The sequence below is a fragment of the Amphiura filiformis genome, chromosome 9 (assembly GCF_039555335.1).
Source record: "Amphiura filiformis chromosome 9, Afil_fr2py, whole genome shotgun sequence".
In the NCBI taxonomy this organism is placed as follows: Eukaryota; Metazoa; Echinodermata; class Ophiuroidea; order Amphilepidida; family Amphiuridae; genus Amphiura; species Amphiura filiformis.
Window position 1 is genome coordinate 24,813,422 of NC_092636.1, and position 19,171 is coordinate 24,832,592.

At 38.3% G+C, this 19,171-nt stretch overlaps 2 protein-coding genes across 3 annotated transcripts; both read right to left on the minus strand.

Moving 5' to 3' along the window:
* Window positions 1-336: 336 nt before the first annotated feature.
* On the minus strand, window positions 337-2,285 carry LOC140160782 (cytochrome P450 2U1-like). The gene has a single exon (XM_072184082.1). The coding sequence runs from the start codon at window positions 1,665-1,667 to the stop codon at window positions 555-557; it is 1,113 nt and encodes a 370-aa protein (XP_072040183.1). The 5' UTR covers window positions 1,668-2,285; the 3' UTR covers window positions 337-554.
* Window positions 2,286-14,104: 11,819 nt separating this feature from the next.
* Window positions 14,105-18,167, minus strand: LOC140160297 (apolipoprotein D-like). 2 transcript variants are annotated; one of them, XM_072183571.1, is made up of 3 exons: window positions 17,925-18,167; window positions 16,717-17,095; window positions 14,105-14,810 (listed from the first exon to the last, which is right to left on the minus strand). In XM_072183571.1, exons 1-3 carry the CDS (start codon window positions 18,057-18,059, stop codon window positions 14,530-14,532), a joined length of 795 nt encoding a protein of 264 aa, XP_072039672.1. In that variant the 5' UTR covers window positions 18,060-18,167; the 3' UTR covers window positions 14,105-14,529. The 2 variants fall into 2 exon arrangements, with proteins under 2 accessions (XP_072039672.1, XP_072039671.1); XM_072183570.1 differs by having other exon boundaries at window positions 14,114-14,813.
* Window positions 18,168-19,171: the final 1,004 nt, after the last annotated feature.

Consider the following 19,171-nt stretch of genomic DNA (forward strand, 5'->3'; position numbering starts at 1 on the left):
ATGTTTTAACATAATGTTATTTAAGTGTTAACAAAATATTTGGCCAAAAATGTTTGCAAAAATAGTTTACAATGACATTTCGAAAACATTTTAAAAATATTGTTGTAGTGTGTTTTCATACAAAACGTTTAAAACGATTTCATGACCTTTATATAACCCGACATTTGAATGTTATTAAAACGTTTTTACCTGAACCAAAACCCAAAATATAACTTATTTAAAAACGTTTTAAAAACGTTTTTGTGTTTGCTGGGTAGGTGTTTAAACGGAGTGTCGTCGTATTCATAGCGTCGACAATAAACAACGGAGCATATTACGTTTGTTGTTGCGCTGTTGAGAAACAGATGAAGATCAGTGTTTTTGCCTTGCAATTTCGACACCTAGTCGAAGGATCTCACTTTCAGCTGCTTTCAAAAGACTGTCTCCCAGCTCCGAAATGGCGAAAGGTGGTCATTAAAAATCGACGGTAGGGTTGAACGTCTTCACAAGCGACGCGATGTATACATTATCCTTAAGTCGTCTGCTACATTATCATTGATTATTGATAAACTAAATTAATCGTCTTTCTTATAGTCATCCAAACTCCGTTCTAAAGCACACGCTAAAAATGCCACAGATTTGTATACTGTTCCAAATTCTCCTTGTAGAGAAGGCTGCGATGATCCTTCGGGGTTTACAAATTTGAACGGATGCAAAAGATGCGTAAGAAAGAGTAACACCATAGCCTGTGCCAAAGCTTCTACTGGACACTTTCGACGACCAACACTGAATGGAATGACCTCGGAAACTTTATCAGGACTCTCTACGAATCGTTCAGGTCGGAATTCGTCTGGGTCTTTCCACAGTTGAGGGTCATGGTGTATGGCCCAAATATTAGATACAACGGTTGCACCTTTTGGCACACTGTAAGGTCCAATTGTGGTGTCGTCGTTTACCACATGCAGAAGTGAAAGAGGCACAGGACTTGACATTCGATATATCTCTTGAATAACAGCACGAGTATACGGCAGATTTACCTTGTCAGAAATTCTAGGGAAGCGGGTACGTCCAACGACAGAATCTAGCTCAGATTGTAGACTACTTTGGATGTCTGGATTGGCAAGAAGATACAACATCCCCCAATAAATGGTAACAGCGGTGGTATGCGCACCTGCTAAGAACAAAGTAAACAAATGGCCTCTTATGTTTTCATCATGTACAAACGAATGAACATCTGCGACTGAATCGCTCTGAAGCGATTGCTCGCGTAGATACGCATCTACAAAATCATTGATGCGCTCTGAATCGAAGTTTTGACGATGTTCTTCTATGATGTTGGATAGGTATTCTCGTATGGGTGTCTGAATGGCATTCAACTCACGTTTTGCTTTGGATGGGAAGAGCGAAGCGAAAATAAGCAAAGTGTTGTTTGATCCAGCTGCGCCTAAGGCGACTGCAAAACGGTCAACCAAGTCCATTAGGTGTTTAAACTGAGTGTCGTCGTATTCATAGCGTCGACCATAAACAACGGAGCATATTACGTTTGCTGTTGCGCTGTTGAGAAACAGATGAAGATCGGTGTTTTTGCCTTGCAATTTCGACACCTCTAGTCGAAGGATCTCACTTTCAGCTGCAATTTTGTTTTCAAAAGACTGTCTCCCACCTCCAAAATGGCGAAAGGTGGTCATTAAAAATCGACGGTAGTGTTGAAAGTCTTCATAAGCGACGCGATTTATACCAAATATTTTTATTCTCAAGTCATTTGCGAATCGATCGTTGATTTTGGATTATTCAGTGCCTGTTTTAGGAGTTGAAGATCAGAGATAACGATCATGTAGCTTCAAAGGTATTCAAACAGTAGATCTTTCCATACTTCTGACCAAAATATGTGAGTAATTCATGAGGACCTAATCCAGAGCTGTAAGCTTGCCATGCGAAAGTGAGAAAGTTCCCAACCAATGGTAAATTCATTGGTCCAGGTGGCAAGGGCCTTGGTCTATGAGTCCACCAGAAAAGAAGAAGAAATAAAACTGCAAAGATCAACAGAGAACGAGTATCGAAGAAAAACTCGGATATGGTACGGAAATCGGCAAACATCGTGAACATCAAGATTAAGTTGACTCAAAGTCCAAATTTGAAGCCGTTTCAGATTTCGGTTAAAGTAAATTATGATATGATGAAAAATTGTCATAAAATATGTTGAACTTGAGTTTTACGATTAAACACTCTATATGGACTATCAGTGGAAGCTATAACAAACAAATGATATTTAGTTCGATTGAAAACTTATGTCTATGATCATGATGATAAAAGCTGGTCAGCTTGGTGTCTAAACTTCCTCTATAGGATATCCGTAGACATGGTATATATAGGACTATAATGCTATGATGTTTAGGCCTTCACGCAATAAATAACATCCGGCTGATTCTGCTGAACAAGGGTCAACCAATTTTTATATCTACGCCAGTACACTCAGTACGCCAGTGACCATCCTCTATATTGTTATGCATATGGTCGAATCCAACGAAAAGTGTTCACGGCATGTTCAGGGCCATAACTTAAAAGTATAACACAATTGGCTTTCGTTTTTGTATTGTGTTTATTCGCCTTGATCATACGCTTCGCGCCATATATAATAAGACCCCCTTCTGTGAAAAACTTAGACACAGACACCCAAAAACATGCTATTTTGACCCATTTTTTCAAAATATTTCTTATGGTATTTTAAAAACATCTATGTCAGTTATGAAAAGCAGTCATTGGATTGAATCTAAATTGATTTTCTGAAAGGTGTGTATTCAAAGATTGCCTGTTCAATTTTTCACATATTTGTACATAATTATGAATTTTGTATGATAATTTTTCGAGTGGTATTTTTTACATTACCTACGAATACAATTTTTTATAGCACTAGATATATCTTTAAAAAATGAAAATCACTAATAAATGCGCGATTGATACAAGCTTTGATATGTCCAATACTGAAATGCATTGCATTCAGACATCTTTATTGTTGTGTTTAGCTGCCAGAAATTCTAAATGGCACAAAGGTAGGTTTGATAAAAAAATATGCATTACCTCCGAATACATGTTAAAAGCTCTGTCATTTCCACAAATTGAGAGAATAGTAAATTATGTTTAAGCAATAGGTGCAGGGTAATACACTCTTTAATACTACCAGTTTCAATAGCCTGTATTTAACAATTTCTGAGATATTAACAAAATAAGTAAGTATTCGTAGGTAGATTTTGGTAGCCGAATGTTGCCTACAAATACAATTTGACATCATGACCCTATTGTGAAACACCGCCATTCATGCCAATGCCCATATCGGTACATAAAGAAGGCCCGTGCGTTCGCTATCAAATTATATGTCAATAAAAGTTGCGAATTCACATACATGCCTGCCATGCAAAACTGAATACGGCTGAATTGTTGAAAATATGTACTGAAATAGACGACGGTTTACTCATTTGAAAGAAAAATCAGATTCGAGGAAGATTAGAAGGGGATAAATACTTGGATTTGTCAGCTGTCATGTGTGCTTCATTTTAAACGTTTAAAACGTTTACCGACCTTCTGGTTTCTGAGTAATTTGTGTCCAAATTGATTTATTCGAAGGTAACTTTGACGTTTTCGCTAACGTTACCTACGAATACCATGGACAAAACGACTGTTCTCATTGTCTCATGATCTAGACAACACAGTGATGGACCCTGGTATAAAGCTAATTGTAGTTGCCCTCAAACGAAAGGCCAAAAGACGTAACTGACTCCAAGATGGACTTCACAAGTCTGTAATAACGGTTTAAGCGATTTGTGTGCAATTAAGCTAATTAAAGTCACTTTAGTTCCTTTGTTTCTTACTTCAATCCTCATTCAACCGCTATGAACCGACATTATCAATACATGATAGGGTCTCTAGTATCAATAAACGCACATAAAGAAAATAATACATTCAAAGTGCTTTATAAAATGAAGATATGATTGCGATATCCACCAAAAGTCTAATTCTTACCTACAAAATAAATGTTACTTACGAATAGAGCATAATACATCACATGTGTAATGAAGTGTCCCTACCAATGGAAATTAATTGACAAAAACTTGAAGCGGTACCCCCGGACAATATTATTACCTATATACGGATTCATTCAACAATTATTTATTATGTAAATTTGCTGTTTAACTACTTGTACGAGGGGGTATCCAAAAGTTTTTGACATCATCCAGAAGCAAAGGAGCTATATCGATGAAATTTTGTCAGTGTAATTACTGGTCCTTATGTACATGGTCCAAAAATGGTCTCATAAGTATGTTTACTTTTTTTACAGGTGGCGCTGGGTATGAGACATTAGGAATTATTTCCTAGCCTCTTAACCACAGGGTTGATGGGCTACAATAGTTATTCAAGACACAGTGTGTACGGGATAAACTGTGCATATGAGATATGGGTTCAAGTGGGGGAAATGTTCACTCCGTGAACAAAAAGACTAGGTTGCGTCTAACGTCAGGGCAATGGTGCGGCGTGATTGGTTGCTGACCTGCACAGTATGGCTTTTTTGATCTGGTTGACAGGACGTCATACGCAAACTAGTCTATCAATTCGATCTTCAACTACGTTTTATTCTGCCACGCAATGGCGTAGCTGGGAATTTCCTCGGGTGGGCGGGGGGGGGGGTTACATCTTGACAGGGGTGTGCCGCTGGAACTCTGTAACCCCTACCCGGATGATTTGGCGGTTTTTGAACATTCATTTTTCAAATCGAGACCCATGTTTAGGGATTCTTTCGGGACCCATGTTTAGGGCTTTCTTGCAAAAAAAGCAACCCATTATAGCAGCACATGCATCCCCGTATACACCCGAGTACCCACCCCGGGTTTGTGCGCTAGATTATAATGTTTGCATGTTCTATGTTCCATTGTACGATGATTGTTTATTCAGGTAGTTCAGTCTCCAATTCCATGATTTCAGTCTCCAATGTCATGATTTCAGTCACGATTTCTGTAATAAAAGATTCTTCTTCTTCAATAACAGATTCTTCTTCTATAACAGATTCTTCTTCATTAGAAGATTCTTCATCACGGCCACAATTGCTTTGATCTGTAAAAATAAACCGTTCAATTGGTATACCATAACCACTGAAAACGTCCAACGCGTGTTCGATAACCTCATCGTCAGGGTTCGGTGTTCGGGATAAGATCCAGTTTTCCATATAGTGAGATCTTCTCCCCTGGTTACAGAAATGGACTAGGGCGTAGTTTTCATAGTCGGTGTCCAGAATCCAGTAGTTCCCATCTGCTGATATTACAAATCAGAATATGAATATTCATTAGATCAACTCACCCATAAGAAGAACGGTGAAAATGGTGATATGGTGCCTAATGGGTTCTCCATTATTTTGCCCTCTCAGGAGAACCCGCGATATAAAGGAACCATTGAAATGATTTTGGGGCACTTCGAGGAACACTTTATGGTTCTTTTCTATATACAACCTGCATACAGGCTGTATCAAAATGATTGATACCTATCGGTTTCCAGTAATAAGGACATATTAAACTGCCACATCAAAATGCAACATAGTATCCACGTTTGTTGGTAAGTGTTATAAACAGTCATATAACTCAAGGTCATTTAAAGAAACCCCTGCGTTGCATTCAGAAGAAGTAGGCTTCTTAATAACCATCAAACCTGGTGAGTACTAATCATTTTAATACAACCTGTAGAGGACAAATGACCCATGTTCGTTCCCGTGCTGGCCCGCACGCGCGAATATGTCTTCATCAATCCCTTCCCCACAACGGCCAACAGTCCCTATACAGGGAAGGAACACTTCCCTTGTGTGCTTTCCCCCCAACTTAATTAACCTTAAATTATTAACCCCCAGTCCAACAAAAAATGTTTGTAAATATCGAGAGTGCTGCATCGAAACTCGAACATGCTGCACTGAAACTCGAAAGTGTTCTATGAAACTCGAAACTCAAAAACTGAAATTCGAAAATTGAAACTCGAGACTCGAAAACTGAAACTCGAAAATTGAAACTCAAGCAACGCATGATCTGGGCCACTGGGTCGCTAGACCATCTGACCATTGCATACCAGTCAGAATGGGAAGGGATACGTGTGCCGCCTGTTTTGCCGACGAAATTGTGGTGAGGCCCGACATTATAATGTAAAACAACGTCTCATGCGCACAAGAATTCGTACATCTAGCATTCGTACAACGCAATTGCAATTTGCCAAAATATACCGAACTTAAAACCTATAGTATTAGTAAGGTAATGCACAACTCAACAAAGCTGGATTGTCCAGATTTGACGCCGATGGAAACACTCACTTACGAGAAAACCCAGGAATACGAGAAAAGACACCAAAACGGACGCTTAGTTTCCCTGGTTCATTTCTATCTGGAGTGGTAACCAGTCCTTCGGCCACGTTTTGTTCACCGTTCACTTGTATACCAGTGTTTGTGACTTGGATAGACTGCGAAAAGAATCCAACTTTGGAAAATTCGGAAGTAACACATCGAGAAACCCACCATTCGTAGATAACAGGAAAACGAGCAATCTCGTACCACAGTCCCAAGTAACGATCCTGAAAAGTAAAAAGTAACAGTAACACATTGAGATTTGTATTCGTAGGTAACAGGAAAACGAGCAATCTCGTACCACAATCCCAAGTAACGATCCTGAAAAGTAAAAAGTTACGGTGGACAGTAACACATTGAGATTTGTGTTCGTAGGTAACAGGAAAACGAGCAATCTCGTACCACAGTCCCAAGTAACGATCCTGAAAAGTAAAAAGTTACGGCGGGCGTTAGTCTGCATAGATCACTGACCAGCCATACACTAATTTGTAGGTAACGAGCAGTCGACTTTATTATCTTTTTTCATGGACATGGGACAGTCTCGGCTTTATTTCTTGGCCACAAATATTTCACCTGAACGGCTCTTTTCAGAGCCATTAAATTTTTTTAAATTGAAGACCGATTTAAAAAGACTAGTTTGCGTCTGACGTCCCCCTTCCCTATTTTGTGCTCTTCTTCCCAGTTTTTTTTTTTTTGTGTGTGTGTGTCGGGGGGGGCGAGCACTCAGTATATGAGATTCAAATGGAACTGTCTACTGTGTTCATTCCATTTGAAATTAATCCATTTGAAATTCATACTGTTATTCATTCACATAAATGAAGAATAATAAATTCCTTGGTAGACAGGATATCTGTTCACATTAGGCACAACGCCTAGACGTTGATCCACAACGCCTAGACGTTGATCCACAAGCCTCAGCACACTTTATACAAGCCTCAGCACACTCAGCACACTTTACAGCAAACAACTTGTATCAACAACTGTCACAGAATCCCACAAAAACATGATACAATGGTGGATTCATTTTACTTACCTTGTCAAAGTCTGATACGACGTTAACACTTGGGCACGATCCTGGGCCTCTGTAAACCCCCTGGCCCTTAACACGCAATGCAAATACGATCAACAGTAACGAAGAAACAAGTAACGCTTTCATCTTTTTTTATTATTATTATTAAAAACGGGAACGAGAATTTTAACGAAGATGTAAGACAACCGGTCGGCCTTTTGCTGTATAAAGATGAAATGTTGCAGTACAAATTACAACACTTTCAGGGCCACCTCACTGTCCAAATTGTAGATGTCCAGTGAGTCGTATTATCAATAATGGAAATTCTTTGAAAAAATTGATCAAATTTTAAACCTTTTAAACCGATTTTGTAACTTTATTAGATTTTATTCAATTTCCGAAAATCATAAGGTCTTGTCTTTTATTCTTTGTGTTTATGCAAATGTACTAAAATCTGATGAAGGCCTACTGCATAATATTCGATGAGCTTCGATGCACAAAGCCTATCTCAGATTTAACTGATTTATTTATAACGAATGTTTGATGACGTAAAATCGATTATCGGCGGCATAGCTAGGGGGTTGTGGCGCTCGGGGCAAGGATATTCCTGCCCCGGGCAGAATGGCGCCCCAAACATGTCAAGATATTTGTTGCCGACTGAAATTGTTAATTGTTTACCCCAATATTTTTGCCCAGAGGCGCTCGAGAATCTAAAGAATGGTGGTGGTGGTGGTGCGGGTGGGTTGGGAGGAGGTAGGGATGTAGGGATACAAAAAAATAAACGCACGTATTTGTAGCAATATTAATCCTTCATTGCCAAATGTGGTTCATTTGCATGCAAACAGACAAGAGGGAAGAAGCAAATCGCAATTTTTTAACCAGGGGCGATTCGACGCCCCTAAGACGGCAATTTTCCACTGAAAACATATCGAATTATTCGTCTGGGTCTAAGGATCATAATATAAATGTAACATTTGTGTGCATAGGACATCAACAACATTTCACCATATACTTGCAACATATAAAATATATTTATAATGATACCTGCACTATTTCCATATTATAGCAGCATTTGCAAAACTTTATTTTAACCTTCAGCATTTGCAAAACTTTATTTTAATCTTCAGTAGAATTCCAAAATTTGATTTTTATTCATGGGGATGTCATCTTTAAAGGCTTATAACTCAAAAACATGGCTGGTGACTTGTTCCAGATTTTTTGGAGCTGGTCATATATAATGTTAACTAAAGCTTATCTTGATATAAAAATTCCTTTAAAAAAGGAATGTGGCGCCCAATGTGAACTTGGACGTGATATGGTGAATTCCATGGTGTGTAGATTTGGTATTATAATGATTTTTCTAGGGAAGAGTAGAAGATGATCAAATGCAAGAGGAATGTGTTTGATCGGGGAAGGTGTTCTGACAATCCAAATATAAACTTAGTCCACCTCAAATGACCTGTAACAATTTGTGATTGACATTACTTAATTCACCTCGGATGACTTTGATCTGACATTCAACATTTTCGCGCTTACACCAATCATATCCATAACAATTTAACTCTTACAACTTCCTGTCAACTCTCTAATTTAAAACTCTAAATTTCTGTCTGTTTGCCTTTTCTGTCTTATACCATTTAGTACACTACAGTTTGTTACAATTATTAAGATTAGCAAACATTGCTGGGTAGATAACAGGATTTAGTTATTTACTTAATCCAATCATGGAGGTAGTAGCTAGTCAATTTTGGTCTTCAGTGTTTTAAAATACAACAATGTAGAACATGTATAATTAATATGCCGTGTTGTTTGCATACAGTTTGCCGCCCAATTGTGCCACCATATTGCAACTTTGGCAATAACCGCTATATAGATTCTATGGTAATTAGCAAACAAAAGCCATCAGTTTAGGCCTCGTTAATTGATCTTATCACTATGGACCACAAGGGTCTCATCCCAATGGCACAGTCCAATAACCTCAATTACATAATCATAGTGCAAAATTTGACCTCAAGTTGCAGAGTATGAGTTTGTGTTCCCAAATTTTCAAAGGATGAATGTACAAATGTATTAGGGTTTAAGAACTGTTCACATGATAGATGAGCATGTTGTGGATCCTATAGTGTATAGTCAAATGTCACCGTCTATCGGGTTCTAAGGCACACGGTAAACTGGTTGAACGCATACAAAGGTCAGGATTTATTTGGTGTTTTTATAAATCCTAATTTTGTATTTTAAACAAAGAATATACGCTCACCATTTTATCCCGTGCATATCAGAAAACAATAATAAAATAAAATCCAAGCAAATTGTGGTTTTATTTCTGAGCTGGGCATAATTTTAGCAAAACAATTGCGAAGTCAATCTAGCAAGAGTGAAATTAGAAGCTTTTCACAAAGTCATGCCTATATTGTGGCGCGCCTCCGTAGAGGGCGCCACAAAAAGAGTTTTACATTAGCCGGCTTGGAAAAAAACATGGTAACTCGTGCTACGGTAACTTGTGCTACAGTTTGTCCTTACAAAAAAATGGAAAAGAATTCAATAATAAATACATTAACAAGATGTAAAAAACCCATAAAAAATATCATAGAATAAGCAATAAAAAACAAAAAACATGAAATAGAACCTTAATGAAGAAGTGCAAAGGAGATCCAAAATGTAGGTCTTTTTTCACTCAAAAAAGTATTAAAAAAAACCAGGTTTTTCAAAGAAAATTCACGGCAAACATGCATGCACCAACGTAACTGCAAGACAACTACTTCATTTATAAAACATTTTAGCCTCTTTCATTTGATACCACATTTGCTACTGTAGCACTATAGTTCTGAGTATTTTTTATGATTTTATGCAGCAACATTTGCAACTTTGTTTCAACTTTTAGAGCTATCTTCAGAAGACAGCAGCATATTGCTATGTGTTAGATACTTCAAATACTGTTACATTAGTTATTTAAAATGTTGTTAAGGTTATCAAACGTTTAGTTACTCAAATGTCGTATCTGCATTTTTGTCATTTTGTACATGTTGTAGGAGAATGGTTTTTTGCGTTACATTATAGTTATGTTTTTGAACGTCTTTAAATCTATATTTAATTAATTGCTTTTAAGACTGGTAAAACACCATAAAATGTGTGCTTTTACACAGCAAAAAATAATTGCTCAAAGTTGATCAAAATCTTACTCTTTCTGATAGTAAAAAGGGGAAAGCGCCATTTTTGAGTAATTGTACTCCATCAAGGTTGAGTAACCAATTACTCAACTTGCTGATTAGAAATTTACTCAGAATTGGGTAAGACTTTTACTCAACTTATTTTACTCAATAATTACTCTGGGAAAGCGCTTTCCCCTTTTTGACTCAACAAGAGAGTAAAACTGTACTCAACTAAGGTTGAGTTAGATTTACCACAAGATTGAGCACTTATTTTACTCAATATTTACTCTGCATGGAGTATAATATTTTGACTCATTATGGATTGAGTAAAAGTTACTACTAAAGGTGAGTAAATATTTTGCTCAAATTAGATGCAAAAATAGTGTCTTACTCAGTTTAATGAGTAGATTGAAACTGTGACATCTGTAATATCCAGAATCAATGAAGCTGTTGTCATTCCATTTTACTCTCTGTTCTAATAAAAACATGAAATTATTTACACATCACACCAATTAATCAAACAATGACTGGCAAGAAAATTATTTTTTAAACAGTATTATTCAAACTTCAAAATAAAAAATGGTTTAACAGCAATTAACTCTATAACAGTACAATCAATCCACAAAATCAGTACAGTGTTACATCAGCAAAGCAAATGTAAAGTTGCCTTTGCTTCCTAAACCCAACAAAAATCATCCAGAACAAACCTGGTGTAAAGTAGGGCCTTTTAAGTGATAAAGCCCTATCTAATCTAACTAAAAAAAAACAACCTCAAAATATGATACAAGTTGAGTGAAGACCCATAAAGGTTTAAAAACCTCCCTAAAGGATATTATAAGAAAACTATAAAAACAGATACATAAAATTTGTTAAATGTAGCAATTTTGCACCAGGTTTGTAGTGGATGGTCAGAAATGCAGCATACCTCTCAGTTGGAGTTTTAAATTAAACTACAGATTGTATAAACCACTGCTGTTAGTTTTATGTCCATTATTTCTCAATGTTCTCCATTAATACATGTTTGTTGTCTGATGCCACAATATTTCAAAAATCAGAAGTCCTCTGACAGTCTGATGTCACTAGTGTCACAATATGGTTATTGTCAAGGGTACAAAAATAAAATTGCTCCAAAACGGTCTTACAAATGGTTACGATTTCTTCATCATATATCAGAATTAAGGTAGGAAAGTAGTTAGCACTATTATCTGCAATATTAAGTTACCAGAATATGAAATGATAAAGATCAATTAGCCATTGGCTCTCATGTGACATTTAGATCATAAAGCACACATATGAACCAGGCATCATCGATAGTTCAAAATTTTCCTTTTTTTCCCTCTTGGGAAGAGAACGATTTGCATCATTTTCTATTCAAATTAGAGCAATTTTATTTTCTGACCTTTGTACAATTTGGTTATTTACTTTTCATTTAAGTATACAATTGATAATGTTCATCATGTCCTTTACATACACCACATATACCAGGCAGTTCACTTGGTTCCTTTTACCCTCTGATCCCATGTAGTCCAACTTGAGTATCTCTCATCCAAGCTATAGTTGCAACTCTCTTCCTGTATCAAAAAGGATAAAACAAAAAACTCATTGTGAGAACATGGCTCTTGAGAGAAATTACTTGCCCTCCCCTTTGACTGGTCAAAAAATGCTTGCCCCCATCCTTTTTGGTTTGCCAAAAAATTAAACCCCCTCCATTTCTCCGCCCCTGTAATTATTGCACAACCCAACACATGTAGGTACTACATGGGCATAATTGGCTTGCCAAAGAATCAAAGCATGGGGGGGGGGGGCAACACAGCCCCTTGCCACATGTGCATGGCCTGTAGAGGGTATGCAGTATGACGTCACTCATCATAACAGAGTCATCATCATTTAAATAAAATTCTGTCCTCCATAACTTGATGTACCAATTTGCATAATAAATAAACACAATAAAACAGGTGATGATATCAGCATGATCGTATGCAGGGCAGGATACTACATTCAGAGCTTAAGCATACTGGACCGAGTAAGCTTAAATTTATTTGCATTACGTTTACCAACTTCATGCCAAACATGAAATGTTTATTGCATCACACAATGACACAATTATTGCATAACCTGCGGGTCAAAATAATCAGCTCTTACCTTCAAGAATGGGGACAATTTCCACTAAACCTCAGGCAGTCGCCACGCAACACCACACATATTTTTCCAGGGGTACTTCTTTCATCTTTCGCAACACGTACACATAGGCTTGTAATGGCGTCGCGTCGTCGAACTCCGAACTTGTACCGACTAAACTTTACTCCAATGCAACCTAAATCGGTAGCGAACTCCGAACTTGTAGCATATATTACTACGCTGTCGAGTAAACTTTACTCGATTCAAACTTATCAGATTTTACTTTAGGGAGGAGTAATCAAAATTTCGCGGTTCGCTCTTTCTTTAGTAAATTATTACTCGTTTTTTACTCAAAATGTTTTACTCGGGAGCAAATTACTCCCATTTTTTGCTGTGTACCTATATTTTCACATACATTAGTGACTCAATTTGGACCAAAATGTTTAGTTACGACGCCCTTGCATGACCCATAGAACATGTAGAACATGGTCAAATAAAAACTACATCTCCCTATGTTATAAAAAGCTATAAAATAATATTCTGTATATCAGTTATCAGTAGCGTGCACATGTTTTCGAGGGGGAGGGGTGTTAACATGCACGACTAAAATTGTGAATGAGCCATTTCCCTTTTTTATCGCCAGGACGCTCAAATGTGTGGGTCGTTGAGACCAGATTTCTGTGTCAAACCTTTTTCAATTACTTTTAAACGTAGCCTCATCAATTCCCCTACTATATAGGTACATTTCCATAGACTGTGTTCATTTATCCCGACTGACCGACAAAGGTGAGGGGGCATAGCCACCGGCACCCCATTTAGCCAAATGCTGTAGGCCTCACTGCATTTTGACTTCGTGACGAAACTGATTCAATACCATATCTGTTTGTCAAGTAAAACGGATGTATAGGTTTTGTAATTTGTTTACAGAATTTCAGACATTATACCGAGAACTTAAAACCAGAACCATCTATGTTACTCTATGTCCACAATTACATGTTACTCATTTCGGCAACAAATGGACGGTTAATTCTGCCCTCCGTTATAAATGCATGTGACTTTGGCATTTGGGGTACATACATGGTCACTACACTTGGACCCCGGTCCCCGCACTCCGTGCATCCGCGGGTATTCATGCTTGTCGGTGAACTTTAAAAACACCCCCTTTTGCATCTCATTTCGCGAAGTTTTTAGGGGAAAATCACCCCTTTTTTTAGCGATTTCGCGAATTATTTGCCCTTCGAAAATACCCCTATTTTCGCTAGAACACGAACGATATTTCTAATATGCCCTTTTCTCGCAAAAACGCGCAGGCTGCTCGTACACGTGGTTTGAAAAAACACCCCTTTTTTGTGTGTTTCGCGAATCGCGTTTCTTCATCTGAAAACACCCCTTATTTCGCGAAATTTTCGACGAGCATGAATACCCGCGGATGCACGGAGTGCGGGGACCGGGACTTGGACGCAAGTGACCATGCATATACACCAAAGTCGCGTTTATTATGGAGGGCAGAATTATCCGTCCATTTCAAGTGTTGTCGAAATGAGTAACTTGTAATTGTGGACACAGATGGTTCTGGTTTTAAGCCTAGCTCGGTACTCTTTTTACATTGGGAGGGCATTATTATACAAATATTGACTGCTATGAGGGGCATGGTTAAGATTATAGGCCCAAGGGGATCTCAAAACCATGCTATGAGGCGCAGCCGAGGGTCATCATGTCCCCCGAATAAAGCAGTCAATATTTGTGTTATATACCGAATGGATACGTGGATGTTGCGATTGCGCACTGAGTTTGATCGGGACGCACGTGACCGGTCCATAGTTCATTTTGAGGGCATAGTTAATTCAATGACTGCACATTCAACCAATTAGATGACAGGAATCTATATATGAGGTATATAAAGTTCTTTATTCAGGTACTTCGGTCTCCATTTCCATGACTTCAGTCACCATTTCCATAAAAGATTCTTCATCACGCCCACAATTGCTTTGTTCAGTAAAAATAAACCGTTGAATTGGTATGCCGTAACCATGGAAAACTTCTAACGCGTGTTCGATAACCTCCATATCAGGGATCGGAGTTCGGGATAAGATCCAGTTTGCCATAGTATGAAATCCTCTCCTCTGGTTACAGGAATGGACAAGGGCGTAGTTGTCATAGTCGGTCTCCAGAATCCAGTAGTTCCCATCTGCTGAAATTACAAATCAGAATATGAATATTCATTAGATCAACTCATCCTAAGAAGACTGGAAAAAGGGGTTCCAAATGGATTTTGCCTTCTCAGGAAAATCCGCAATATTTTTAAAGGAACCAGTGGCGTAGCGACGGAGGGGCAAAGGGGGGGATGTTCCCTGGACGCCACCCTTAGGGGGGACGCCAAATTGACCAATTCAGCATCGATTCTGTGCCCCTCCAATCGATGAAAGTCAAAATTGTCGCGCGCTTCTCGCGCATTTCAGCACAAATTCAATTGAAAGAACATTTTAAAACCGATATTCAACTTCTAGTAACCAAAATTAATTAGTGGTAGGCCTTATTTGTCCAAAATTTCGCTCGCTCGCAATTGTTTCTAGAATGGGGGGGGGGGGTATGTATCCTTGGCCCTGGGTACCACAACCCCTATCCACTGCCCGCGTCTAAGATATTATCGGGGGGGGGGGGGGTAGGGCGCCATTTTTGTTTCTTGCCCCGGGCGCTACCAACCCTATACGCCACTGGTCACTTCGAGAAACCCTTTGAGGTGCAGCCTGCAGAACTTGCAATGGAATTGTTCTTTAATTTTCAGCAATCCCAAGGCGAGGGTTTCCCCGGAGGACACTTTCGACAACTTTTTGGAAATCGTTTTTGATAACCTAGGTTTTGATAACAGGGAGAAGGGGCCATGGTTTTAGTTAGGCACCCTCGTTTGCACATAAAAATATGACCGTCTTATCATTTTTAAAGGGGGACTCCGGCAATCATAACATTATGCCTTAAATGTTAGAAAAATAATTATCAAGCACGAATCACATTGTTTTATTTAAAACAAACTCATATTGACCATAAAAACGAATAAAAACAGTCGGCTCTCAACACGCGATATTCAAAATTCCCGCGCCGAAATTGTCTAAGTGCAATGACGTAATGGTTATTTGTGTTCAATTGTCGTCAGCCTTCATTGTATTACTGGGACGTCATTGCACTCGGCGCCCGGGAATTTTGAATATCGCGTGTTGAGAAACGGATGTTTTTATTCGTTTTTATGTGGTCACTATGAGTTTGTTTTAAATAAAACCATGTGATTCGTGCTTGATAATTATTTTTCTAACATATAAGGAATAATGTTGTGATTGCCGGAGACTTCCTTTAAGTCTCGTAAAGTGATCATTTCCACAATGTTTTCAAGTCCAGTTAAGGGATCGAATAGTAACGTTGGCACACTATTATTGTGGGACATGAGAGCACATCAGACACATCATGCAAATTACATCCTGAATACGAGGAATGTCCTGCTGATATCAAATAATTCTAATCTAATCATATCATACTTAAAGTATATAATGTAGCTGGGAGGAAAAGCCGACCGTCGTCAGACCATTGTAAAAGGAGTGTGCGGCCTCTTTTTGCCGAAAATGTGGGGACTTAGACCAAATTGCTATTATAATACAACGTCTCATGCGCCCAGGACCGCACATTTTACATGTGTACCATGTGTACGACGCATGTTTACAATTTGCAAACTGAATATCTCGACTGATAAAATTTTAATTTGAAATGCAAATGTTTGGGTGATATGCCTTCATGGATAAAGTCGCACCCCTCACCTATATATGCACCACTCACCATGCTCAACGAAGATGGATTATAAACCCCATGAGAACTACCTGCAGATTGACCAAAATGAATATTGTGCCCAATTTTGAACCAATCAAGGAGGTTATTAATAAGATCATCTGCAAATGCAAGTTTAACCATAAATAGTTTAAACAGTCATTGGCATGCAATTGAAATGAGCATTTCAAGTTATCAAGCAATCAGAAATGCTGTTAGATGCCCGATTAGATGACCAGTAGTGTCCAGGGGGTTAAGATTTTGATGCCGATGGACGCACTCACCTTGGATAAAATCAGGGACGTCAGGAATACGAGAAAAGACACCTGCGACGGCATTCGCACCAGGAATGCGAGAAAGGACACCTGTAACATTAACAGCATTAGCACCGGGAATACGAGAAACGACCCCTGTAACACCATCAGCATCAGGAATCATAGGACCAAAACTGACGCTTAGTTTCCCTGGTTCATTTGCATCTGGAGTCTTAGCTCGTCCTTCGGCCACGCTTAGTTCACCATTCTTTTTTGTACCGATGTTTGTGACTTTGATAGTCTTCGGACGGCGCCGAAGTTTGGAATATTCGGCAGTAACACATCGAAAATTCCATTCGTAGATAACAGGAAAACGAGCGATCTCGTACCACAGTCCAAAGTAACGGTCCTGAAAAGTAAAAAGTAACGGTTGATTCTGTTGACATCTTTGTCACAGTAGGGTAACACATCAACCAGAAGAGCTAGTGTGTTAAAAAAAAATCCGATAGATGTACAATTTACAACAATTTTCACGAAAATCGGAGCAATCGGGAGTACAGCCTGGGGGGACACTTCAATATGAAATGGATATAGGTGTAGGTGAGAGCAAAATGTAAAAAAATATGGGGTCATTGGGTGAGAGCATGATATTTGGCATTCGGTGAAAGCAAAATGTAAAAAATATGGGGTCATTGGGTGAGAACATGACCTTTTTTGGGTGAGAGCCGACGAACTCAGCGCCACAGAAACCTCGAATATAGAAATTTCTATAGTTCTAAATGGCTTCAAATTTCTTTTTTGTTTTTATTTTCAAAATAAGTAACAAAATTAGTGCTGAAATGAAAGTTGCTGTTAGTCAAATTGAACTTGTAAGGTTCTTTGGGTGACATATCAAATGCAAAAATAGGGAGTCTTCGGGTTACAGAGCATGTGTTCGTAAAAAATATGGGGTCTTTGGGTGACAGCGACCAGCCTACATACGCGTCACCTCCAAAGTGGGAGAGCCCCCCCCAGGTAAACGTCATTACTATGATACTAGACATACCGTATATCTCTTACTATATCCAATACTAGACGGTCTTTAAAACTTACCAAAATTACCAAATTATTTTACCTACGCACCCAAATCTGTTAAAATCATACCACTTAGATTGAATCTAAAAAACAAAATGTCACCGCGCCGTCAGCAACGTCACAGACTGAAAAACATGATAACAATGGTGGTTGATTTTACTTACCTTGTCAAAGTCTGATACAACGTTAACACTTGGGCATGATCCTGGTCCTATGTAAAAGGGGAGCGGTAGAAAAGTCCCCTTTACACGCAATACAAATATGATTAAAAGTAACGAAGAAAGATGTAACGCTTTCATCTTTTTTTTTTTATATATAGGGGCCTATAAAACGGGAACGAGGATGATAACGAAGAACGGTAAGACAGGTCCGTTTCAAAAAGTGTTGCAGTATACATGTACAAATTACAACTAGGGTACCTGCAGGTAATATGGGACCATTAAGGACGTTTAGCTTATTTGCATAAAAACTAAAGAAGATATGCCCACAAGAGATTGTTATGATGAACAACCTGTCCTTTAAGATTAATAAAACAGGCAATGTTACCTTGTTTTTATGTTTGTTTGGACGCTATGACGTCAAAATGACGTCATCGTCAAAGTGTCCCATATTACCTGCATGTGCAGGTAATATGGGACACTGTGTTATCTCTATGGTGAAAATCAAAAGTTCAGAAAATCACTCTTTTGTTCTAAAAACATTTTTGTTACATGATTTTGAATGTTAAATGCAAATTTCTACAAGAAAATTCAATTTTCTAAATAGTTTTGCTTTTCGCATTGACAATGCACACAATTTCCTTTGTGTCCCATATTACCTGCACCCATTCAGTTGAAAATCAGAGAAAATAATCATTTATAAAAGGAAAGTGCCAATTGTCAGTGGAATTTTACCTGCTGATAAGCTTAACCCATCACCTAAAGATCATAAAAAATGACAAATGCCCCCTCAGTACCAGAGGTTTTGGATACACAATCATAAAATGTGACGTCATTGATTTTATATCAGGCCAAAAAAACGACATAATTTTTGGGCAATTTCACTCTTTTGGCATTGATTTCCAAGAGTTTGATACACAGACTCCAAAACTGCATTTCTAGAAGCACAATTGATGTCTCTAAACACTTAACAAATCAACTTAAAGTGTTTACCTTCTCTAAGCTACTTTTTGTTAAAATGAAAACAGGTGTCCCATATTACCTGCTGTCCCATATTACCTGCACCTACCCTATAACCTGCCCAATAGATGTCCAGTGAGTCATATCATGCAACAAAGAAAATTCTTTAAAAATTGATCAAATGTACAACCTTTTGAGCAGATTATGTAACTTTATTCAATAATATGTTTACCCGGTATGTTTACACGTACACTCACTTAGGGACGCACCATTAGATATCAAGGGGGGGCTGG